At 42.0% G+C, this 26618-nt stretch overlaps 1 protein-coding gene across 5 annotated transcripts in view; it reads left to right on the forward strand.

Moving 5' to 3' along the window:
• Positions 1-26618, forward strand: part of CAMK4 (calcium/calmodulin dependent protein kinase IV) — a 227221-nt gene that overhangs the window by 128369 nt on the left and 72234 nt on the right. For 3 of the 5 annotated variants that reach the window (XM_081501518.1, XM_081501521.1, XM_081501520.1), the window contains exons 3-4: positions 16659-16721; positions 19708-19790. In XM_081501518.1, the coding sequence (XP_081357644.1) occupies positions 16659-16721; positions 19708-19790 (146 nt within the window). The remainder of the gene's footprint in view (positions 1-16658; positions 16722-19707; positions 19791-26618) is intronic. The other 2 variants (XM_081501519.1, XM_081501522.1) reach the window with 1 other exon arrangement.

Below are 26618 nucleotides of genomic sequence, written 5' to 3' on the forward strand. Positions count from 1 at the left end.
CCGAGAAGGGAGAGACAGGTGAGCCTGAGGCACGCTCGGGATCCCTGAGCTAGTGAGGAGGAGGAGGGCTGTAAACTTAGTGCTGACAGCGAAAACATACTAATAAGGTTTGACTTTCATACTTATTTGTGGTAAAAGTTGAGTAATTGTCAAAGGTGCATCTATCCAGACAATGTAAGAAGAGAGGAGAGAAAAAAGGCTGAGAGGAATCAAGTAAGTCCTGGAGCTGCAGAACCGTTAGTCTGCTGAAAGAGAGGAGATGAATGACTGTGTGCAAAATATATTGATTAGAAGAAATCCAAATAATTTTCAGTATTGAATTAGCTTACAACAGTTTTTTTTAAAAGAAAGTGTTCTCAGATTATCATATGCCAGTTCAGCAATTTTAACAGTAAAGAATAAAAATGGGACCCACACTTAATTATTCAGCAGTCTGTAATAACCCCTTTCATATGTTAATGCAAAAATGCTTCATGGGAGTTTTCCCTGGAAACAGAAGAACTCAATAGCGTGGAGTCCTAAATCTGAGCCTTTTCTGTTTGATACCAGCTAGGTCCTAAAAGAGAAAAACAACTGAAAAAAAAAAGGAAGGAATGATCATGGCCCCGATCTGGTACTGAAACTAGAAATTGCTCCTTGCTAATCTGATTAAGGATGAAAACGCCTTTGTTGACTGACAGACACAGAGAAGCTGAGTGCAGTTCAGGTCACTCTGTGAAACAGGAGTTTTCCATGTGCAGAAAGAGCAAGCAACATATTTCTTTCCTAAATGCCGTAAAACCTTAGGTTAGTGAGTGTCAGTAAAGAGCAACCACTAACAAATGAAGGACAAATAGTGGAGCGGGTAATGTTCAATGTTGCGGGTGTGGCTCCCTTTGTCTTTCTGTCTCATGGGTACACAGGCCGCACCGATGGTCCCACTGGTGCCCGTGTACATGGTTCCCTTTGTCTTTCCGTCTCATGGGTAGACGGGCCGCACTGATGGTCCCACTGCTGCCCATGTATATGGAATTCCAGTTTGCTCTCCTTTCTAAGTGTCAGTATCACGGTACATTCAGTTAAAGCTACTTATACTTGACCTCTATCCCCGAGATCTGAAAAATGTATCAAACGGATAGTTATATCTACAGTGCTTTTTGCCCCACAGGATACCAGGCTGTAACTGGAAGGATTTTTCTTTGAAACTTTGAGATCAGGATAGTTTAGAACTATTTTTCCATTATAGCATCAGGACATATTTGGGTGTCATGATCAGTTTCAAGGTGTGACAAAAATAATGAAGTAGTGTAGGCTGTGAATGACTTCTTTTATTGATAAAGTGAATGCAAGTTTGCTGTCCTCATCTTTTAAACTTTGACATATCTTATGAGGGGGAATATGGGTGAGTGTCATGATTTACCTGCCATATTTATATCTGCAGAAAAGAAGAAATTTAAGCATCCTTTATTTTCTATGACAGTTAAAATTCTTCCTGAATCTGGTACCAACTGGGTATCTGGGGGGAAAGTGCTTAAAAGTTTTAGTCAAAGATACCTTAGTTTTTTTTTTTTTCAGTTTGAGTGTCTTTTAGCTTAAAAGAATTTCTTTAGGGTGAATATTCAGTGTAAATCCAGCTCTGTCTCGGAGCTGTTTCTCTGTCACCTGCTCTTCCTACATTGGCTTCTGGGTTCAAGGGCGGCTGTCACCGTGGAGCGTGGCCCCTTCCGTGAGGACAGAGCAGCGGTGCACACGGCCACCGCCGGGCGCTGACCGCCGAGAGACAGGGGAGGCGAGGGCGTGGCAGCTGCAGCCGGCTGTGGAGCACATCGTGGAGATGAATACGGATCAGATATGCAGAGAAGGACAGGACCACCCAGTGCTTGGATCACAGCCCCCTTCCACTGCATCCTGCAGACCCTGAGAACCCTGGGGACTGTCTCTAGGAGAGGGAGTGGTGCTGGAGCGTTAGCATGGACACACGCACATCTGCCCAGTTAGTCAACACGGAGCTTTATAGCTGAGCCGTTCCGTCCAGAAGAGACTCGAGAGCGCGCCGATAGTGATAGAGGACATACACATCGCTGCATAGAAACAGACTTCGCCAAGGGCTGAGCCGGTATGCTTCCACTTTTGATTTCTGGAAGCAACTGATCTCTTCAGAAAAATGAAGCTCTGGGTTAAGATGTTAAGATGATTCCTCACCGAAGAAGGCAAATCCAGCTTTATACAATGAGAGAGAATACTGCTGTGGAGCAAAATCAACCCGGGAATTTTTCTTCAAACCTTAACTCATTAAGGTTTGTAGTATCTCGTTCTTACTCCAGCCCTAGAGCTTTATGATGTTACTTTCAGGATCATTTAAAAGCCCTTTTTGTCTATAGCATGTTCTTTTCCGTTTTAGAGGAAGTTTTTAGCATTTTTGAACAATATTAACCAGGGTATCTGAAAGTCTTAATTATCTTAGAGAGACTGTCAAGGAGCTAAAGGGTGTCCAGGTGTTCCCCTGTTCAAAGCTATCCTCAGTAAGGTCTTCAACCCCAAGATGTAACTGATGAGACTTAAATGCTAGTATTTCCAGGAGCACTTTTTGTTTTTGTTATTTGTTTTTTGTTTTTGTTCTTTGACAGGTTACAAAGTCATAAGCTTCTTGAATATCTAAACTCTCAGTTTGTGTCTCGTGTATGATCACCTAGTTTTAGGATCAAAGGGAGAATTCAGGCCTCTGAAAATACACAGTGTTCTGCCCTTCACTTCAAACGGTTTAGGGATTGTGCCACCAAGTCATTGCTGCCCAACTGAAACCAATATAAAATGAGAACTGAATTTTGCTGTTTTCATGCTTCCTTAGTAATTTGTAAAGTGCTTTGAAAAGTACTGCCTTGATGGTGTGAAAATGACCAAAAAGAACAAAAGGGAAATGACGAATTTGTTGCAGTTCTGTTAGAACTTGAATGTCTATAGGACCTGGATGATCCCCAGGTCTGTAGTAACCCAGGCGTTACCCTGATGGTCAGCAGGAATTAATAAACATAAGAAATGGTCTTGAAACTTCTATGGAGCTTAACTAAAGTAGTACAGCTCTCATCCCAGTCTTCAAAAAAAGGTGAAGGAATGTGTTTAAATCTGAATGCAAAGAGGCATCAATTCCCCTCTTTGACTAGCATTCAGCAAGATTATATTGGACATAGTTTAGAATTTTAATAAAACTGTCTTCAACTTTTAGGGAAAAAAGATAAATAAAAACTCTATTTTCCTGCTTGTTAGACATTTTTCCTTACTAGCACTGGAATGCTGTCATAGATACCTTTATTTCTATGTTGAGTTTGTTTTCGTTGGATTAATTTTTATGGAAAGACTTAGAAAATTGGAAATAGAAAACTGGGAGATGTTTACCTTGCTTTTACAAATTCTTTCAGGAACGGCACTGAACATCTACCATAGGCCAAGAGATTTTGTGTCTCTTCTCATTTAACCCTTACACAGTGAACACTGTAGGGAGGCAGTTACTGTCCCATCTTCTCCGTGAAGAGGCTGCAGTGCCCTCACGTGGGACACGAGGCTCTGAGCGGCAGGTCAGAGTTCAACTGAGGTTCTTAAAAGGACAGCCAGGGATGTTCATTGCAGAATGACTTATATCAGTGACAAAATGTAAGAAATTGTTAAAGTGTCTAACCACAGATTAGTGTTAGTCACTCAGTCGTGTCGGACTCTTTGCCACTCCAGGGACTGTAGCCGCCAGGCTCCTCTGTCACTGGGATTCTCCAGGAAGAATACTGGAGTGGGTTGCCGTTTCTTTCTCCAGGGGATCTTCCCGACACAGGGGTCAAACCCAAGTCTCCTGTATTACAGGCAGATTCTTTACCATCTGAGACACCAGGGAAGTGCTATCTAGCCATTAATGACATTAGGAAGCTCCTTTACATTCTGCTTATGAACATTGGTGGTGGTTTAGTCACTAAGTCGTGTCCAACTCTTGCGACCCCATGGACTGTAGCCCACCAGGCTCCTCTGTCCATGGGATTCTCCAGGTAAGAATACTGGAGTGAGTTGCCATTTCCTTCTTCAGGGGATTTTCCCAACTCAGGGATCGAACCCACGTCTGCTGCATTGCAGGCAGATTCTTTACCAATGTAGTTACAAGGGAAGCCCCTTATGAACATTAGATAGTCATAAAACTTTATGATATTTTCAGTGAACATTGTAAGAAACAAAATTGTATTTCCATATTTGAAATATATAAGGAAATATGAACAATTTTTAAAAGTAAAAGGAAATAAAATGGCAATGTTAAAATGGTACATACATTACTTTCTTTTGCTTTTTATATTTTACTTTAAGAAAAAGTGACTATGATACCTTTATGAAAATAAATAATATGCATTTATTTTCTTCCAGCCCTGGCAACATGAAGGAACATTTGGGAGGCTAACACTGTATTCATTTTTTAAATCACTGGATATCAATTTCATTTTTGCACGGATTCGATCATGGTGGTTTTGAAGTCACCTCATTGGGGAATATGGGAGTCAGAATCCAGCAAAGCTTTTCTTTTGAACTATCCCTTGACAGGCACAGAGACAGAGCAGAACATTCATAGTTGTGTCCCTAGATTTCTCTGCTTACCAGATCTCACTTCTCCTTCTTTAGGAATGCATATATATTCTAGTTCTCACTGTTCTCTTTTCTGATTTTCATCATTTCGCTCTCATTTAATCTCTTCTGTGGTTGTGTTTGATGCACAGTGTGGATCACACAGATGACAGGCAGGGTGTCCTGGTTGAAGAAGCAGCTGTGAAGCTCTCTGTATCCTCCCAGGGGCAGAGAAGTAGCTGTGCAATATCCGTACCTGCCACAGTGGGTTTAGAAAGGCAGTGACTTCACCAGAGCTTGTATTAATTCTGTTGCTTGGAACAGTCTCTGTTTATCCTGGGCGAGTGCGGTCTCGAATGAGTAGTATAGTGACTCTTTGTGGCTCACAATCTAGAAACCAGAGCTCTGACCTGTATAGACTCTAGACGCCCTGGGTACTTAGCTCTGCACGTGAGACAGGCATTCTCTGCCCCGTTGATGTTGATAGCATGACAAAGATGCCGTACAGATTTGACTGGCAGGAGGAGAAACGACTGACCAAATCCAATCTCATCTAAACAAAGCTGTCAAATCAGAGAGTTTCCTTTGAGCCACCAACCTTTATTCAACCTTTATTCAAACACTAGCACCATCTCTCATGTATTTATTCAATAAATTAATACATACCAGGTAAGTAATGCTGGATGTACTGATGGGTAAAAATGGAAAGGCCATTTGGTTCTATAGAGCTTATGTTCTGGTGGAAGAAGCAGGTAATTTATAACTAAATGGTAACACAGGTTTGTGTACGTTTATGAGGGACCAGAGTGATGGTTACGGTTGTGTGTGTGTGAGCCTGCTTCTGTGCTTGGTCACTTCAGTCGTGTCCAACTCTTTGCGGCCCCACGGACTGTAGTCCGCCAGGCTCCTCTGTCCATGGAGCACTCCAGGCAAGGGTACTGGGGTGGGTAGCCCTGCCCTCCTCCAGGGATCTTCCCGACCCAGGAGTTGAACCTGAGTCTCCTGCGGCTCCTGTGCTGCAGGCAGATTCTTCATCCCTGAGCCACCGGGGGAGCCGGTGTCTGTGCACCTTCTTTTGGTGCAGTGACCTGGGAAAGCCTCTCCGCTGCTTTCTGAGGGAAGTGAGAGGGTCAAGGGGGGGAGGCGGTGGCGGCACTGTGGGGGCCTGGAGCCCGGTCTGGAGGTCGAGTGGCGGTGTAGAAGGAAAACGATATCCGCCCACAAGGGTGAGCCCCCCCCCCCCCCCCCCCCCCCGCCCTGAGCTGTAAGGCCTTGGCTTGATGCTGAGCGCCGTGGGGTGCCAGCATTTAAACTGGAGAGTGACATGACCTGATTTACATTTTAAAGATACACTCTGGCTGCTGTATGCCGAGGGGATGGTCGCAGAGGCTAAAAATCAGAGCAGAGCTCCTAGGTAGGAAGTATTCCAATACTTGTATAGCCTTTAAAGTAGAAGAAGAGTCAGGGTGACAAGGTATAATCCATTTCACGCAAAGAAGGGAGTGATCAAATAATATATCAAATGCTGCTGACAGAGGAAGATAAAATCAGAACAGTAGTTAGCCTCCTTCAAGGAGACCACTGGTCTCCCCTATAAAGGCAGATGAAGCCAGATTGAATTTCACTGACAAATCTATGAGGAAAGGGAGGAGGAAGTGGAGAAAGAATACAGAGACAGCTCTAGAGAGGTTTTCTGCTAAGGGGAGCGAGCTACACTTTGAAAGCAGGAAGAGGGGTGAGGGAGTGGGGAATGAGATGTGTATAAAGATAAGACGTATTAAATGGGGGTGACCCCCATGTACTCTTAATGCCAGGGAGGGACATGAGATGAGACAGGAGAAAAGTGAGAGTGAAAGTTGCTCAGTCCTGTCCGACTCTTTGTGACCCCATGGACTGTAGAGTCCATGGAGTTCTCTAGGCCAGAATACTGGAGTGGGGAGCCTTTCCCGTCTCCAGAAAGAGGTATGTAGAGTCCTTTCTACTTTATGTATCATGTTCTTTTCCCTCCCTCTGTTAAATCTGTTTCTAAAGAAAGTCTGGCATTGATCAAATCTTCTGTATAAGCTTTGTTCAGCCTGTTATCTCTCCCAGGAATATTTTAAGCCTGCTTCATTCACTGTAAAGTAAAAGACTGTTCCCTGTGAAAGGGTTTCTAGCATCTGTGAGCAGGAAGGCTCATATTTTAGACTTTAAGAATGAAGGAGAAGAGCTAGCCTGCCTTGAAAGAGCTGCTCTCTTCTGAACCTGCCTGATGTACAGAGGTGTCAGGTTCTGAAAGACACGTGTCTTTTTTCTGGGTTGAGCTTCGAGGGGCATTCTTGTCTCGCCCAAACGCTGTTCCTCCAGATCCTTCTCCGTTGGGAAGCTCCCCTTTCCTCCGGTTTGTTCTCCCAAATGTTTCAGAGGATACAGGGAGGAGGAGGCAGCCACTGCAGAACTGCCAAAATACATTGTTTCACAGTTTTCAAAACCAAGCTTATTGAGCTTTGTTAGTTTGTCTTCTCATTCTGATTAGAGCCAGATTGGCATTAGACTAGTCTTATTAAGTGTGAAATAGGAGATTGGTTCCTCTGCCACTTACGTTTTCTTTCTGCCCACCCCACCGTGTCTGTTTCTCCTCAGCCTCCACCTCTGAGCCCTCACCTCTGTACCGCTGCCCCTTCCATGCTTCTGAGTCCAAAGTCATGCTGAAATATCTCGGAGAAGAACATTCAAGACAAAAGACTATCAAGTACAAAGTGGAAAGGCTCAGAAGTGGAGATGATCTTTGATTCTTTAAAGATCAATTTGATGATCAGTGAGCTTTAGTAGATAGCTCAGTGGTAAAGAATCCACCTGCCAATGCAGGAGATGCAAGAGACATGGGTTTGATCCCTGGATTAGGAAGATGCCCTGGAGTAGGAAATGGCAACCCCATCCTGTATTCTTGGCTGGAGAATTCTGTGGACAGAGGAGTCTCGTGGGCTACAGTCCAGAGGGTCTCAAAGAGTCCACACGACTGAGGACTGAGCACACACAGGCAGCAGCGATAGTACGAGGCAGCGAATAGTAGGTGAGTCCAGCCTGGTGGACGGGGCCATATTGTTATCGGCATCTTTCTAAACCTGATTCACTCCAGTCTTCACCAGCTCGGTAAATGGCACCATTATTCGTACCGCTTCTCAGGCAGAAAAACAGGCAGTCAACCTTTACACTAAGGTAGTCGTGAGATGCCCAGGTCTCTGCTAGATGAAGGAGATAAAGGAATCATCAGATTCGGCTTAAGCTCTCGAGGTATTGGAGACAAGAGCGTCACGTAGGAAAACCACAGTGTTTTTCTGTGTCTCACATTTGATTTATGTGTGTTCAAGTAGCAGTTCTTGGCTTTCAAACCCTTGTGGCTGAAACTGTCATTCTTGAATTTAACATAGCTCCTGTTGTCAAGTCATTTCACCAAGCATGTTAGTGCCAACATATACTTGTTGATATGTCTGAAAACAGGATGCTAAATTAAGTGGAAACTGTGCAGAAAAGAACTGTGAAAATTGAAAGGTATTTTTCTGCTTATTTACCATTAATAATTTATATTTTGCTTCTTTTCACAAAGAATCTGAGGAGCAGAGTTCTGTACTTCACATCATGTTCTCTGGTCATTGTTAAAACCAAAAATGAGCCTAAAAAGTCAGAGAAATACCAGAGACAAAATAAGACTTAAGATCTCCATCCCTGCAAGGAAAATGGGATGAGACTGAGCGTTTTATGTGGAAACGCTGCTTTACTTGACTGACTCCTAGAAGAAGCAGAGCAGGAGCCAGCTTGCCTGGAGTACTGGGCATTCCGGAGTCTGGATCTCGAGCCGTCCGAGACGGCCGGAGGGTCAAGGCCACGAGAGATCTGGCCGTGCAGCCATGCTCCTCTTCCAGTGACCTCACCGCCTGTGTCTCTGTCCATCACGCTCACATGCAGAGACTGGGTTTCCTTTTTCCTCCTCCTTGATTCCTCAGTACTTTCTTCTTCACATATTTTTCAATTCTTCCTTCTTTTTTCCCTTAGCCTTCCAAATCCCAGCACAGGAGTGCGTCTGCTGTGTGTCTCAGTGGAGGGCCCGCGTTTGATCGACTGTTCCTATGATGGGGCCGTCTTCTCTGATGTTACTCTGGAACTGCACCTCTTACCCATTTCTCTTTCTCCCTCCGTGGAGGCAGAAAGCAAAGTTGGGATGTCTTTCAATATTGAGGAATCTTGATTTCCATGGAGTTTTAAAACTGTACAAATGATTTTATGATGATGGAAAGATATATTTCTTTGAATATTTAAGGTAATTCAGTTCCGTCGTTCAGTCATGCCCGACTCTTTGCAGTCATCACGTAGGGAAGCTGAAACAAGGCTTTACATGTGCCCGAGCCATCTAAGATTATCAGTGTCATGTTGGCAGCTATTCAATGGCACAAAGAATGTAAATGGAAGAAAAGCTCTTTCTGATGGGCAGTAAAATACAGTAAATTAGGCAAGCGGCTATGTGGCCCACTGCTGTTGGCCTGATTTTCCTGGGACGGATGAAAACTCAGGAGTCACCACGACTGGGCCAAATGCCTGTGGGGCTCTCAGATCTCTTGGCCTGACTGTCTTCAGACCAGGGAGGGCTGGATTGCCTGCTGGCTGCTTACATATGAAGGCCAGCCCAGACACACATTTCAAGTTTCTGACTCCTCCAGCCACTTCTAAATTTGAATGAGATATGACACCTGATGAAAAGCAATATGGCATCACAAGTGCCTACCTGAGACTACATATGGAACCCAGAGGTATACAAAATTAACACCTTGGGGCCAAAATTGACCAGTGGGAAACAGGAGGAAGTTCCTGGGCAGGAAAATCCCCTCTCTCTCCACCGTCCCCTGAACTTCTTCAAGGCGTGGCGATCGTGTGCAGCTCCTCTGGGGAAAGACTGTGTGCCAGTTGGGTGCAGCTGCCCCATGACCTGCTGCGTCTTTACAGCTCAGTGCCGCAGTGGCTGACTTACCTCGCTGCCCTTCCCTTTTCCCTCACTCTCACTGCATTGGGGGTGCACATTCCAAATAAAAACCTGACTGTTAATCTTCAGCTTATGTTTGTTTTCTGGGAAGCTAAAGTTAGAATTTTCTTGTGTATTTAATTTTTGTGTATATGTGTAATGTGTATTTTTATAATTGAAAATTGTTAGCAATTAAAAACTATCATTCTCCAAGTTATTTTGTACATGGTGAAGGTATGTTTTATGGGTTTTCAGATTAAAAACTCAAAAGAGTCAACCGTGATTGGACAAAACTCCTATACAACAGTGTTGTTGTTGATTTGTTAAAGCCATCTGTGGATGCTTCTGAAAGATGCAAATTATAGTAGTTCTTGAAGCTAATTTCAAGTGGCAGTAATGACTGCTCAGGTAGCTACCCACTTTTGTGGCTTGCTTGATAATTATTTTCTTGGAAATACAGCACTTCCTCTGAATGGCTGTGCCAGGGCTCAGACCCTCTTCTAAGCTGCCCAAGTATTTTAAAATCAGTTGTGTATTTCTGACTGCACTGTGTCCGCACTGCTGTGCACAGGCTGTCTCTGGTGCGAGTGGGCACTGCCCTCTGGCTGCTCATTGCGGGGGCCTCTCTGGTTGCAGTGCCCGGGCTCTGGGTGGGTGGGCTCCGTGGTTGGGGCCCGTGGGCTCCGCTGCCCCGCAGCTCGTGGGGGCCAGGGGATGAGCCCGTACCCTCTGCCCTGGCACCAGGGAAGGCCCTGCCTAGGTGTTTGGAAGGGAAAGTCAGAAATGGGAAGGCAACAATATCATCTGGAACAGGAGAGATATTGGGGAGATGTCAGGTGAAATGGCTGTCAGGATGCACACCCGTGTGACCTCCAAGCCATGGCACCTTTGGAGGAACCAGCCCCACAGTTCGGCTGCCTAGGGACCTCTAGACTTTGTTTCGAAAGGTGACAAGTGACTCTGAGCTAATCTCTGTGGGAAAGATGTTCTGACCTCAGACTTGCTTTGTCCTTGGCTTCTCAGCCGTTTGTCTGTCTCCTCTCTTGTCTCCTTCTCCCTTTCAGCTTCATCCGTGCTGGATTCCTCAGTTGTCATTACCTTGGCTTCTAGTCCAGATTTGTCACTCAGTTTACTCTCAGTGGATTAATGACTTTACATACCCCAGTTTTCTCTAACTTCCTCTTTCTAAGATTCTTCCTGGCCTCCACTTGAGTCATGACCTGCGTTCAAGCTGGGCTTCAGCATTCAGGGGAGCAGGGAGGAGACGGCGTTCACATTGTTCTTTCATTTCAATTATTACTACAATTTTGTTTTTCTTCTAGTTTCTGCTTTCAGATGTGTAATGTTAAGGTTTCTGGAGTAGTGGTTCTCAAACTTGTGGGCTATAGGAGCCCTTTCTACTCTCTAGCTCACTGAGAATCCCAAATAGCTATACACATTTACTGACTCAATGGTGAAGAATCCACCTGCAGTGCAGGAGACTCAGGAGATGTGGGTTTGATCCCTGGGTCAAGAAGATCCCCTGGAGGAGGACATGACAACCCACTCCAGTATTCTTGCCTGGAAAATCTCATGGATGGAGGAGCCTGGTGGGCTACAGTCCATGGGGTTGCAAAGAGTCGGACACGACTGAGCACAGCACAGCACACACATGCACATTTACTGTATCAGAGATTGAAGAATCTCTATATAATAAGAGATTAAAGAATTTTAAGTATTAATTAACTAAAGCTATCATAGTAATAAATCCAGTTCTAGTATATTTTAACATAAATAATATTTACAGTGAAAAATAAGTTTATTTTCCAAAAGATAAAAATACTTAGAAGAGTGGCATTATTTTGTAAATCTCTTTATTATCTGGCTCAGTAGAAGACAGTTTAATTCTCAACTGCTTCTGCGTTCAATTTGTTTTGTTTCAAGTATAGAAAAAGAAATCTAGTCTCACCCAGATGTGTAGTTGGAAAAGGGAAAATCTTTTATATACCCTGAAAAGAGTCTTAGGGACCCAGAAGGGTCCTCCAATCATACTTTGAGAGCTACTAATCTTAAGTATAGTGGGAAGATAATTACTTTTTGCAAAATTAACTTTAAAGAAAATTAATTCTGAATTAAAAACAAACAACTACATTAGAAGAGTGTTATTCCAAATAATCTAATCTGTTATTTCCAGAGTTTAGATAATTTTCAAAGAACTAATTTTTGAAGGCATCCCGATATTTAATGTGTTGACATAACATGATAAAACCACCACAGTATTGTAAAGTAATTAGCCTCCAATTAAAATAAATTAACTAAAATAAATCAGTTCAGTTCAGTTCAGTCGCTCAGTCATGTCCGACTCTTTGCGACTCCATGAACTGCAGCACGCCAGGCCTCTCTGTCCATCACCAACTCCCGGAGTCTACCCAAACCCATGTCCATCGATATATATATATATGCTGGAGTGCAGCTCCAGCAGCCAGGGAAATGCTCTGAAGGGATGAATGGTGTTGGCGGAGAGAATGATGCAGCCTCTCACTCAAAGCACTGGGCTGCGTGTTTATTTTAAGCATCAGGTTTTCTTTTATACTTTTACAAAAGCATTAGGTCAGAGGTTTGACATCTTCAGTTTCTCCTCACCCAGAGTTACTGTCTCCATAAATCATTGTTGTCCTTCAGAGTTCCCTCTTAAGTGTCCTTGTGATTACATTGTAACTCAAGTTTGTCTCTGGGCTGCATACCACATTCCTCAGTTTATTTCTTATCTTTCTAAATCCTGCTATCCCCTAGTAACTTAAGCTCATTATCTCCTAAAAAGGCTTTTAGCTATTAGTATCTCTAAAATTCCTAGTTTCTATAAGCTATAGTAAAATATGCCAACACTACAACATACCTTAAACTTTTAGCTTCTAACTATTCTTAATTATTCCTAAATCCTAAACTCAGCAAAATGCTTTTGCCATAAACATTTCCCTCACAAGCAGGTCTCAGATAACAATGTTTCCCATGGCCTCAAGCTGCGGCCTACATGCTCATCCTGGAACATTCTTTGTAAAGGTCCTTGAACAAATGAAGCTTTATGGATTATTTCCTGGGCAACTGCAGAAGGCTTTGTGCTTTCTCATGCAAGAACAATAAGCACCTTAACGTACTTTCCAGCCAACTCAACCGAAGGAAGGAAAGGACAAGTCAGAATCACAAGACCTAACTCCTTCATCCCAGGACCCTGCCTGCGGGATGAGGAGAGGGGGTTGGGGCCGTGCCTCCATTTTGTCAGTAATGCCTAATGTGGCTCCCGACATATATATGTATATATATATATATATATATATATGTATTTATATATATACTTGTATTAGTGAGGAAGTTCAAGTTGTCCTATGGAGAAGATTGTGATTAAAAAAAAAAAATCCATATTCACCGGATGAATTCTTCTTGTATCAGTTCAGTTCAGTTCAGTCACTCAGTCGTGTCCGACTCTTTGCAACCCCATGAATCCCAGCACGCCAGGCCTCTCTGTCCATCACCAACTCCCAGAGTCCACCCAAACCCATGTCCATCGAGTCGGTGATACCATCCAACCATCTCGTCCTCTGTCGTCCCCTTCTCCTCCCGCCCCCAATCCTACCCAGCATTAGGGTCTTTTCCAGTGAGTCAACCCTTCCCATGAGGTGGCCAAAGTATTGGAGTTTCAGCTTCAACATCAGACCTTCCAATGAACACCCAGGATTGGCCTCTTTTAGGATGGATTCATTGGATCTCCTTGTAGTCCAAGGGACTCTCAAGAGTCTTCTCCAACACCACAGTTCAAAAGCATCAATTCTTCGGCGCTCAGCTTTCTTCACCATCCAACTCTCACATCCATACATGACCACTGGAAAAACCATAGCCTTGACTAGACGGACTTTTGTTGGCAAAGTAATGTCTCTGCTTTTAAATATGCTATCTAGGTTGGCCATAACCTTCCTTCCAAGGAGTAAGTGTCTTTTAATTTCATGGCTGCAGTCACCATCAGCAGTGATTCTGGAGCCCAAAAAAGTAAAGTCTGACACTGTTTCCACTGTTTCCCCATCTATTTCCCATGGAATGATGGGACCAGATGCCATGATCTTAGTTTTCTGAATGTTGAGCTTTAAGCCAACCTTCTCACTCGCCTCTTTCACCTTCATCAAGAGGCTCTTTAGTTCTTCTTCACTTTCTGCCATAAGGGTGGTATCATCTGCATATCTGAGGTTATTGATATTTCTCCCGGCAATCTTGATTCCAGCTTGTGTTTCTTCCAGCCCAGTGTTTCTCATGATGTACTCTGCATGTAAGTTAAATAAGCAGGGTGACAATATACAGCCTTGACGTACTCCTTTTCCTATTTGCAACCAGTCTGTTGTTCCATGTCCAGTTCTAACTGTTGCTTCCTGACCTGCATACAGGTTTCTCAAGAGGCAGGTCAGATGGTCTGGTATTCCCATCTCTTTCAGAATTGTCCACAGTTTATTGTGATCCACACAGTCAAAGGCTTTGGCACAGTCAATAAAGCAGAAATAGATGTTTTTCTGGAACTCTCTTGCTTTTTCGATGATCCAGCGGATACTGGCAATTTGATCTCTGGTTCCTCTGCCTTTTCTAAAACCAGCTTGAACATCTGGAAGTTCACGGTTCACGTATTGCTGAAGCCTGGCTTGGAGAATTTTGAGCATTACTTTACTAGCATGTGAGATGAGTGCAATTGTGCGGTAGTTTGAGCATTCTTTGGCATTGCCTTTTTTTGGGATTGGAACGAAAACTGACCTTTTCCAGTCCTGTGGCCACTGCTGAGTTTTCCAAATTTGCTGGCATATCGAGTGCAGCACTTTCACAGCATCACCTTTGAGGATTTGAAATAGCTCAACTGGAATTCCATCACCTCCACTAGCTTTGTTCGTAGTGATGCTTTCTAAGGCCCACTTGACTTCACATCCCAGGATGTCTGGCTCTAGGTGAGTGATCACACCATCGTAAGACATCTAAAATAGTCAGACTCATAGAAGCAGAGAGTAGGACTGTGCTTCCTAAGGTATGGGTGAGAAGGGGGATGGAGAGTTGTTCGGTGGGTATCAAGTTATACAAGGTCAGTAAGGTCCAGAGAGCTTACAATGTGTATAACACATTGCCTATAGTTAACAGTAAGATATTGTTCACTTAAAAATTTGTTAAGAGGGTAGATTTCACATGAAGTGTTCTTACCACACACACATACAACAAAGGGACACAGGAAACTTTTGGAGGTGATGGATATATTTATTACCTTGATTTTGGTGATGGGAACTTGTGTCCAGACTCACCACATTTTATACATCGATTATGTGTGGGTTTTTGTATACCAATTATGCTTTAGCAAAGCTAGAAAAAATGTTAAATTTTTAAAATAATTAAAAAATTATCATGTATATGGAGATTTTCCTCAATAGCATCTGCAGAGCTGCAATGGAGTGTGAGCCAAGAGCTCTTCAGAAGAAATCTGTCAGTGTCTGCCTGCTTTAGCAATGCCTCTCTGTGTCAGAGATCTCCCATCTGATGCAAGTAGAATGTCTTTTGTTCAACAGCAAATTTTCATGAAATACGTGATTTTTTTCGCTAGGTAGAAGAACTCGTATAGTGCTTTCCTCTAACACCGCATCACCCCCAGCCGTGGCGTCTCCATGCCATGGCTCGGGCTCCCGGATGCCACTGAGCAGCCACCAGCGGCCCACACATCACACTAGCATCGCCTGTGCACACTGAGCAAGTCTTTCTTCACTTTATATTAACAACAGTGTGACTTTTAATGGCTAATAACTTCAGAGCCTTTTAGAGTTAGTCCACTGTTTGAGTGATAGCAATGTTTTGACTCATAGAAAAATGATCCTCCACTGAACAATGAAATTTTTAAAACAAAACTTGTTTACAGCTTATGTTCTTCTTATGGCATCTTATAGATGAGTTTTATGCCCAAAATTAGATTATAATCTTCCTCTGAAAAAGATCATTTTTATTTGTTTTTTCATATGCTTGGCATTGTTTAATAGGAGCCTGAGCACATACAAAACTGTATTAAACCCTTACTATGTGGTATGCATTCATTACATATACATTCACAAGAGATCCTTTACTCCCCTGGTTCCAAGGAACACGTTTTCTTTTTGTCAAATGGCTCAGATTTGTAAACTTTTCTCTGCCTGAGATATTTGGAGAATGTGATGAAAGCTATATATCCTCTTCCATCCCAGAAAACACATAGGTCTGAGGAACTGCTTTATCCAAATCTGTACTCCAGTCTTTCATATCAGCTAGAGTCACTATTTCCGTAGACCCCTTTACTTTCCTTCAGCTTACATCACTGGTAGCATCAAGCAGCTCCAGATAATTTAAGTAGAAGAGGGCCCACACAATAAGAAAGCTCAGAGGGCAGACTCGCTTGTGGATAACTGAACCCAGCGGGTCACACAGTCAGCAGTGCTCACTCTTCCTCTCTAGCAGCGTCGGCTCCATTTTCAGGGACATGGTCTCCAAATGGCATCAGTAACAGTCCCTGGTAGTGGCAGATTCCATCCTCTTTTTCTCTCACAATTTCAGAGGAAAAGAGAATACTTTGTTGATTATTTGAGTAAAATGTTGGGGGAAGACCTGGCTGTGATGACTTGGATCTGTCGATTCTCTGACTCAGTCACTTTGGCTAGAGAAGTGAGTCCTCTGATTGGTCAGGCTGGGTTATACGCTCACTTCTGTGGGAAAACAAGGAAGTGAGGTGACTGACAGCTCCAATGGGTTTGAATCAAGGCTTTTAAAAGAAAGGAAGAGAAGGAGGAGAAATAGGTTGAGATGTATTTGTGCCTGAGTGGTGATAGCAGAGGAGCCATGTAAAGGGTCTGATGAGTTGTGACCCGTATTTGTAGCTAGTTCCCTTTATGTCTGAAGCAGAGGGGAAAGACATGCAGCTGGACAGAAAGGGAGGAAGGTAACATAAGAAAAACGCTTAGAAATTCACCTCTGCCATTGACCTGATTCATCCAGGTGGTTATTGCTGTTTCTGATTCTCTGCTGCAATGAAGACATTTCTGAGGTGGGAGTATCTTTCAGTTTCTCTCATTTTGCCTTTTAGGTGGACAAAAAAATCGTAAGAACTGAGATAGGAGTTCTTCTTCGCCTCTCACATCCAAATATTGTAAGTGGTTTTTAGCCTACTATTTCAAATAATCTTCAAAATTACAGAATGAGATTTTTGTTCTTTACTGTCCATTCTGATGATAAGAAGGAGATTCTTTCACTGCCAGTAAGTAGCCACCTTGGCCTAATTCCTGTCCTTATCTGATCGTGTTTTTCAATTCTTTAACTGAATAAATCTTAAGAATAATACCCCTTGAAAGAGTTTCAAAATGGGCAGACCAGCAATATATACCATTGTTATTTTCATGCATAAGAGGATAACTAAAATTGGAGAGCTTTTTTTCACTCTAATAAAACACAGGCTTTTTCCTTTTGTGTGCCTATCTTATTAATATGCCATTGCTGAAAATGCCTGTGAAGAAAATGCATTCTTTCCAAAGTCATTTGAGTCTCCTGTGAGAGAGTATTTGCTTCAGAAACAATGCAAAGATTCAAATAAATAATGTGCTTGAATGGGGAAAATAAAACACGCTCTGAAGCTCTGCTCTAGGCTACGTCCAGATAAAGGCACCGAGGGAAAGAAGGGCTGCGGGAAAGCTTCCTTGGGCCAATGAAGTGAAAAGAACAAAATAATTTTCCAGGCCATAACTTGTTTTTATAAAGTGAGCCAGTTACTTAAAATATTTTACTCATTTCACTGAGAAATTTGTGGTGTCTCAGAGGATGACTGGCATGCTTGGGCTCAAGGCAAAGTGCTTACAAGTTGTTTATTCGTTAGCAATGCATTCAGTTGTAAATATCAGAAAACTTGAATATGGTGGTCTAAACAAATATTTTTCTTATAAGAAATCAGAAGGTAGGCAGTTGTTGGCAATAGTTCAGCTCCTCACTGATGTCATCCGAGATCCATCCATTGATTCTCCCATCTTTTGTCCTCTTTCCTGATCCCAGCCTGGGATCGAACCCACACCCCCTGCGCTGGAAGCGGAGCCTCAACCACTGTGCTGTGTGTGCTCAGTCGCTCAGTCGTGTCCGACTCTTTGCGACCCCAGGGACTGTAGCCCGCCAGGCTCCTCTGTCCATGGGGATTCTCCAGGCAAGAATACAGGAGTGGGTTGACATGCCCTCCTCCGGGGGCTCTTTCCAACCCAGGGATCGAACCCAGGTCTTCCTCATTGCAGGCGGATTCTTACCAACTGAGCCACCAGGGAAACCCAAGAATACTGGAGTGGGTAGCCTATCCCTTCTCCAGAGGATCTTCCCAACCCAGGAATTGAACCGGGGTCTCCTGCACTGCAGGCAGGTTCTTTTCCAGCTGAGCCACTAGGGAGGCCCCTTAGCCACTGTACCACTAGGGGGCACCCGCTCTCCCATCTTCAGGGCACGGCTTCCACCTCCATGCGTCTCCCTTGTAGCCCTAACATGGCTACTCTGCAGTCTTCACAAGTCTCCAGGTCTGTGTTCAAGACAGAAGGGAGTGGAAAGGTTTAACCAGCAGAGTCTGATAAGAAGAGTAAAAGCTCTTCCAAAATTTCCAGTTGCAGAATTCTCTTCAGATTTTACTGGCCAGAGCTGGTCACACGATCACCCTGAACTGCATGAAGACTGGAAAATTAAAGACCTGGGTTATCATAAATGGCTTAGACTAACCATAATCCAAAATTACTGAAGATGATGATTGCAGCCATGAAATTAAAAGATGCTTACTCCTTGGTAGGAAAGTTATGACCAACCTAGACAGCATATTAAAAAGCAGAGACATTACTTTGCCAACAAAGGTCCATCTAGTCAAGGCTATGGTTTTTCCAGTGGTCATGTATGGATGTGAGAGTTGGACTATACAGGAAGCTGAGTGCCAAAGAATTGATGGTTTTGAGCTGTGGTGTTGGAGAAGACTCTTGAGAGTCCCTTGGACTGCAAGGAGATCCAACCAGTCTATCCTAAAGGAGATCAGTCCTGGGCTTTCTTTGGAAGGACTGATATTGAAGCTGAAACTCCAATACTTTAGCCACCTGATGTGAAGAACTGACTCATTTGAAAAGACCCTGATGCTGGGAAAGATTGAGGGCAGAAGGAGAAGGGGATGACAGAGGATGAGATGGCTGGATGGCATCACTGACTCAATGAACATGGATTTGGGTGGACTCCGGGAGTTGGTGATGGACAGGGAGGCCTGGTGTGTTGCAGTTCATGGGGTCGCAAAGAGTCAGACACGACTGAGCGACTGAACTGAACTGAACTGAACTGTAATCCATAATTTGAGACTAGGTACCTTGCTTCCCTAAACAAGAGTTCTGTTTGCAGTAAATTAGGGAGAGAAGGGCTTTGGGTAAGCAGTTAACAAAATTTGCCATATACAGTCACCACTTTTACATTATCTATCTTATTTCTTTCAAAGAGAAGTCAATATGAAATTTTCCTCAAATATATATGTCAGTCCTGGTCACTTGATTCTCAGAAGGAAGATATCCAAAACTGGATGGATTATCTGAATATCATGAAAACCCTGTTAATGATCAGTCAAATCACTATCACTGTTACTTTTCTGAGTATTCTTTTATCTACCAGCAACTCTTTAGCTGTTAAGGGATTCCCTTTCTATGCTGATAGAATTTAACCTGGTCCTTCTGTCTCAGACCCCTGATTGAAGTCCTGTTCTAAGAGAAAGAAATATTTGCATCTCTACCAATCATGATGGTTTCAAATGGTCTAGGAAGTTTTGTTTGCTTCTGGTTTGTTTGTTTTTTTAATTCGGTTGAAATTCAGACATTTGGATGATTTGGCAAAATTTAGGAAGCGCTTCTAGGGCAGATATCTTTAGCTGTCAAAAGGAAAATTATAAAAATATAAAATATAAAAATGAGGTGACTGATAAAAAACAACCAGAGAATGACAAATGACTGCCTGCTACTAGAATAATAAGGAACCTTTATTAACCATGATCCAACATATTGCTATTACAGACAGTTCTGTTCTAACCATAGTTTTAATGATTTCCTAAAGATGAAAATAAAAAATTTGTGATTTTTTATATCTTTTCCCAGATAAAGCTCAAAGAGATATTTGAAACCCCTACAGAAATCAGTCTGGTCTTAGAACTCGTCACAGGAGGAGAGCTGTTTGACAGGTGAGTGGGTCCTGGAAATGTAACTACAGTACAGTTTTGCATCCAATCACCAAAAATAACTGAAGGGAATTTTTCCTGAAATTCTTCATAATTACATGTTATACCAGTTGATAACTTCTACTAAGATAAATCTTAAATATTTGATAAGATGTGGGTAAATGAAAATTTGGGATGCTTAGTGAATGAAAAAAAACATTGTGCTATTTACTTTTGCAAACATCTACTTTCTAGATACAAAACAATTTCTAAAGTCATACTAAATCTAAGCTCAACAGTAAGATTTAAGAGGATATTTTGTGAGAAAGTATTTGATGAAAATTTTAGATAGTTAAGCATGTATTATAATAGTATTCTTTGTTATGATCCAAAGCTCATGAAAATCGATTCTCTCCAAATGATTGTTTCTAGGCCTACTTTCTTTTATAGACTCTTTAAAGAGTTCCAAGTTGCAGAGAAAAATACGTTCTATTATATCCAATTATAGCCAATTTTAGTTGTCTGTTCATACATTCATCACTCAAGGCAGAGGTTTGAGGGTGGCAGGGAGTATGTCTGATAATCTGGTAGAGCATAATACAGACACATTATTTGTGCAAGTTTTAAGTTTGTGCATGCTCTAAGTTTCCGTAGCTCTCCCACCCTCCCATCTTCTCAGAATTCCCTCTTTGCCCTGATGTGGTCTTGGGAGCTCTTTGCTGTGCTGATCAGGGTATTTAAACCAAAATGAATTTGGAAGAAGACAAAGAAACTGAGTAGGCTTATATTAGAAATGGTAAGAAACTGCAGTTTCTGTGATGTGAACATCTTATTGGTTGAAGAATGGGTGAAGAGATAAGCAGACTGAAGGCAGAAGAGAGGGTGAGGACCACTGATGTAGCCTGAGCGCCTGGAGCACAGTAAATTCTCAGTCAATAGTTGCTGCATGGATGAGTGAGTGAGCAGCTGCTGCAGTGAGTTGCCTCTGAAAAGAGAGATGCCTAAGGGAAGCGGGTTTAGAATGTGCTGGCAGAAAGGCATTTCCCTCCCTTCCCCGCTCCCCAGCTCCACCCGGTTAAATTTGCTGCCTCTTCAAGAGCTTGCCGAAGTCTTCAAAGTTTTCACTGTTGTTGTTTAGTCACTAAGTCCTGTGCAACTCTTTGTGACCCCATGGACTGTAGCCTGCTAGGCTCCTCTGTCCATGGGATTCTCCGGGCAAGAATGCTGAAGTGGGTTGCCATTTCCTTCTCCAGGTATCTTCCTGATGCAGGGATCGAACTATGTCTCCTGCATTGGCAGGTGGGTTCTTTACCACTGAACCACCTGGGATGCTCCATTTTCAAAGGTCTGTCTGCTTTTAATGTTACACAGTGCAGACTTTGACCTTCAGATCGGAAGGAGCAAAATGGCCTTGATTGGAGCCACATATATATCTTCAACAGATACATAATTTTGTTCAGATGTGTATTAAAGTTTCCTTAGAACAGGTTATGTGAATAACCAGATTTTTAAAATTATAGCATTTAGACTATGTTCATTCTTTACAGATAAATGAATCACCTGAGATACGTAAGCATAGGTAGCCTCAACATATACTTCTTGTGGGATTTGGTTCATAGTCAGTTGGACTCATGTTGTAAATCCTGACTTAAGGAACAAATAACTGACTCAGAGTGGTTTGCTTAACTTCTCTGAACCTGAGAACAAATTTGAAGCTGTCGTGTGATGCCAAAGAAGCCAGGACACTCTGAGCCGCTGTAAGGATGGCTTTGTCTTAAAACCATCGCATTCCCTTGTGCTTAGCCAAGACTCTTCTAGACTAGCTCATTTGAATGTTGCCTAAATTTGTCCATAGTTGTTCTTTTTCAGTGCTTCTTTAGCTGACTCTTTCATGGACATATTCTTTCTTCAGGTACATTAACAGAGTCAAATTATAGTTAGATCCTGCTGGCTCCAGAGCCGTGAGGTCTCCCTAAGGAAGACGGACATATTTCTCTGCTAACTGTGGTCTACCAGAGAAAAACCTCCTGTTCTTTGTAAATAATTCCAGGACAGGAATTTTCACAATTAAGTGAATAGTATTTGCTATGTGCCTTCTTACCTCTATTTGTTTCAATCATTTTGGAAACAGGGGTCTCTTTCTTCCCCTTTTCCCCAGCCTTTCTGGGTCTCCCATCTTGTAGTCTAGCTGATTTTGATGGAATAGAATTAATTCAGCTATAGATAAGAATGAAGAACTAAATGTCAATAAATTTCATTTATAATGATAAATGAATGAAATACTCAGATTTAGCAGAGGACATCTAAAGAATGGCAGGCAGCCAGTAAAGCACTCAGCTAACTACTCTATAAACTCTTAGTGGTCTTAGATGATAGACTTTCCCCCCTGCCCACCCCGAATGTTGTCCACATGTCTGTTGCCATATCTGAGATGAACGTGGTTTCTCCATTAAGTTACTTAATCCTACAGTTATTTTTAAATTTGGGTCAAACTGAAAGTATATCCTGCATTATTATCCACTTATTGCTTTCTTTCCCGAGAGATCAAAATCATAATATGGTCTCTTTCCTGTACTTAGGTCAAAACCCAAATTTATTTAATTGTAATAACGTAAATTCATTCCTGGTCTAATGATGACTCTAATAATATCTAATGAGTGAACTAATGGAGCAATTGATGAAGAGATAATTATGTTAGCCCATTATAGTCAAATGGTGTATGATTGTATTTTATTAGCAAAAGATCTATGTTTCTGCTAAAAACCTAAACCTGATAAGTACAAGTGAAATCTGCTGTTTCATGTAGCATATGAATAGTAAATTGCATGGGACAATGGATTACAGTTTTTGGAATAAAATCAGTGATATTTTATGCCCAAGGAAATTCCCCCCAAAAATCTGCACAAAATTGCAATATCATGAAAAAAGAAATCTCCAGAACATTTTCTTTTCCATCTTTCTCAATCTAGTTACAATTCTTATAAATTTATTGAACTTTTCAAGTGGATAAGGTGTGAGATTCCTTAAGAGTAAATTTCCAATTTTTTTTTTCCAGAAAATGATTGTTTTATAAGGCAACTAATTCAGCAGTATCCTTCTGGTGTTCTAATTAACATTTTTTAACGTTTTTTTTTTTTTCTTTTCCTGATTTTTGTCTAACTCTAGTATCAGAATATCTTGTGAATTTTTTAATTTGCCTTTTTTCTGCTTTTGCCTTGTGTTTTTGCTTACCAGGTTATGCTTGTTCACATGCCAAACATTATGTATAAAACGTTTTAGAATTTGAGGCTTTAAATGCTGTTGCCTCGAAAAAAGCAAATTTTGTTTTGCTCCAGTAGGCAGTTAAGGTAAGGAACAGATCACTTTAATCTAATCAGGCATTGGACTGATTCAAAGCTGGGTTTCCTGAAAGCAGATCTATTTCTTGTCAACTCTTACTCATAGGTTTTGCCCTTTAAGGGTCCCAGTTGAAGCCGGGGGATTTTTGCCAAGGATCCCCTTCCTTGGCAGATCCTAAATGCCAGCTTCTGTTCCCTCTACCGTGTAAGGTGGCCTGTCAGCTGCTGATTTAGAATCCGTTAATGCCTTTAAAGAAAAAGCGTAAGCATCAGATATCAGGTTTGGTTTTCTGTGTTTTTCTTCTCTTCTAGAGCTTGGCTCCTAAAGCCTTCACTTCCTTGGTACCTCTGTGGTGTCTTCAAGTATACTTTATATTTTATTTAGCTTGTTTTCATTGTTCTTACCTGTAGGCTTGTTCACCCCACCCCTACTGAGAGCAAAAATTCAGTATGTATGGTCTGAAAAGTCCTTTCACAGACAGCAGTGCGCCTTCCTCTTCTATGTCAGCCCTTTGGGACAAGCAGGATGAAAAGCACTGTCCCACTCTACAGATGTGGAACCTGAGGATGGTAAATGATCTTCCCCAGATAGATAGTCGGTCTGTCTTCTGGTCCAACTCTTCCCCCGAATATGGCCTCATTGTCTTTCTTTTTAAATCCTGTTCAATTCAGTTCAGTTCAGTCGCTCAGTTGTGTCCGACTCTTTGCGACCCCATGAATCGCAGCACGCCAGGCCTCCCTGTCCTGTTAGCCCCTTTCAAATTATTTACAAGAGAATAAACTGCTGTTTGTTTTGTTTATGGAAAATCCCTGATATATTGCTTGAAAAGTGAAAGTGAAGTTGCTCAGTTGTGTCCGACTCTTTGCAACCCTATGGACTGTATAGCCTACCAGGCTCCTCCATCCATGGAATTTTCCAGGCAAGAAAACTGGAGTGGGTTGCCGTTTCCTTCTCCAGGGGATCTTCCCAACCAGGGATCCATCCCTGCACTGCAGGCAGACGCTTTACTGTTTGAGCCACCAGGGAAGCTGCTAGGCCTTATATTGCTTGGTCCTGTGCAAAAAAATATTTAAGTTACTCAGTCATCTTTCAGGTTTTTCTAAGGCATTATTATTCTCATTTTTTTTTTAAGACCACAAACTGTAGAAATTGATAAGTCATACAGTCAGGCCTGAAACTCACATTTGTCTGACTACAAACTTTTTTTCATTTCCCCCAACTAAAAATATTCTCTTGCAAGAAAATAATCAGTGGTCAATATGCAGGAGAAGTAGTGGTTATATTTGGGGATTATGCATTTAGCTCATTAATTACCTGACAGAGTCCTAGTATTTCAGTCCTGATAGTCATTTCTACTTCAGCATTCCTGGGTCTCTGCTCTTGGTGGAAATAAATGGAATTATCAGGACACTGTCATTAGGAAAGAATCCTAGAAATGGAAATTAGGGCTTTTCTTCAGTCTTCATGAAGTTGTGTCATGGTTGGTTTTATGGTTAACCAAACCCAGAACACATCTGAATTTGTGAAGACTATTGTGTCAAAAATTAGTCATTAATGTCGAAATGAAGATATGTAAAATCTTACTGTCTAAAAGGATAATTAGTCACTATAATGAGGGCCATTTTTTAGTGCCTTTTGGAGTCCTGGCAGTGACAAAGCATTTTACTAACCATGATCTCATTTAATTCTCAACAGCAACACATATACAATGTAGGCCTTGATATATATATTTTGTAGACCAGATAACTTAGAATCAGAGAGGTCCATTAACCACCATTAGGTCACTCAGTTTACAGTGAATCTAATAACAACAGTAATAATTAAATGGAACTGAACTCTAGTATGTCAGATTTCAATGTATATGATTTTTCTAACACACTATACTGCTGCTATGTAAGCAAATGCTAATATTCTTAATATTTAAAAGTGAAACTTCAAATTAGTGACATAACATTTTATTCTGCTTAAGTGTGGCTTAACTTAAACATTTATGTGTGTGTGTGTATGTATATATAAATACATCTTCTCTTTATGCAGTTCTATCTGGCTACATATAAACAAAACATGTGCTTTGATTTGGAGTAGATTTAAAGTCTACTTTTTCAGAAGCTTGACTATAAAGGGAAAAATAAGTGAGGCAGTAGAAAGGGACATAGGATAAATGGAGGCTTAGTTACTGTTTTAAACTGGCACACTGGTAACACATTAATGTGCTGATGGGAAGGAGCCTACTGGATAGGGAAGCAGGAGAGATCTGAGAGGGACTTTTATTTGGAACAACATCCCGGAGAAGACCCTGAGGGAATAAGATCTAGAGTCACATAAAAGGGTTGTTTTAGAAAAAGTTTCTCTCTTCCTCAGAAGCATAAAGAGTCAAGCTGCAGAATAGAATGGTCACAACAGAAAGGAAGAGGAACACAGTTAGAGGACTTACTATCGGGGTGGGGCGGTAATTCTAGCCTCCTTACATGCCAACACAGCAGGCTGGTGCACTGCCATGAGTGCTGGGAAGAGACGTGCGACGCCTGATCGGGGCCCCAGCGGGCAGCGCAGCAGGCTCTGATGGGTGCCTGCAGACAGAGCAGAGTGCCTTCTAGGAGAGGATGTGATGTGAGCGTCCACAAGCAGAAAATGAAGGACAGTGCACCGTGGAATACCATTCACCAGCAAAAAGCAGTGTTTCTTTGGTATATACTGTGTATCTCTCTCTTCCCATTGCCTCTGTCCTTCTGAGCCTTCACATTCTCTGCTGTTGCAGTCGGCTCCTACTGGCGTTAGTTTCACTTTCGTCCATCCATGTTTAAATGTTTAAAGCGCAGATTTGATCACGCTTAGCCGAGAAGGCTACTTACTACTTTTAGTTCAAGTAAGTTCTTTTAAACATGACCAAAAAACCCCTTATAATCTGGCCTCATCCTGCTATATCAGATTCACTACCCGCTTTATTCTCTTCTCAGTCCATTGGGTCACAGAGTCGGACACAACTGAGTGACTGACACATACACACACACACCCCACCTTGTTAACCGGAGGAATTTTTCATCCTTCTCAAGGAGCTCACAGTCTAGAAGAGGGAAAATAAAACTAATATGGACCCAAATATTATTTGTAATACTACCAACACCTCCAAAGATGTGTACTGGAGCTTATAGAGATAACATACTAAAAAAGTAAAGGAGAGCAAGAGACCAAAAGAAAAAAAAAAAGATAAGAATCAGTAGTGCAGAGAAAACCTATCACAAAATACTTTGCATTTACTACAGACTGATCACAAATTTGGTTGTAAGGATTCATAAATGCTATAACTGGGTCATAAACACGTCCATTGGTTACAAATTAAGGGGGTCTTCTATGCCAGAAATGACTTCAGGGAGCTAGTAAAGACTTTTGAGATGAATCTTAAGTAGGAAATAGGAAATCAGCAGGTGAAGGGCAGAGAGAAGGTAGAGTGATGTCCAGTGCAGAGCACGCTGGGTGGGGGTCCATCTTGGAAGCTATTCTAGGCAGCAAAGC

Source organism: Giraffa tippelskirchi, chromosome 6 (assembly GCF_054371585.1).
Source record: "Giraffa tippelskirchi isolate mGirTip1 chromosome 6, T2T-mGirTip1v1.2.pri, whole genome shotgun sequence".
Taxonomy (NCBI): domain Eukaryota; kingdom Metazoa; phylum Chordata; class Mammalia; order Artiodactyla; family Giraffidae; genus Giraffa; species Giraffa tippelskirchi.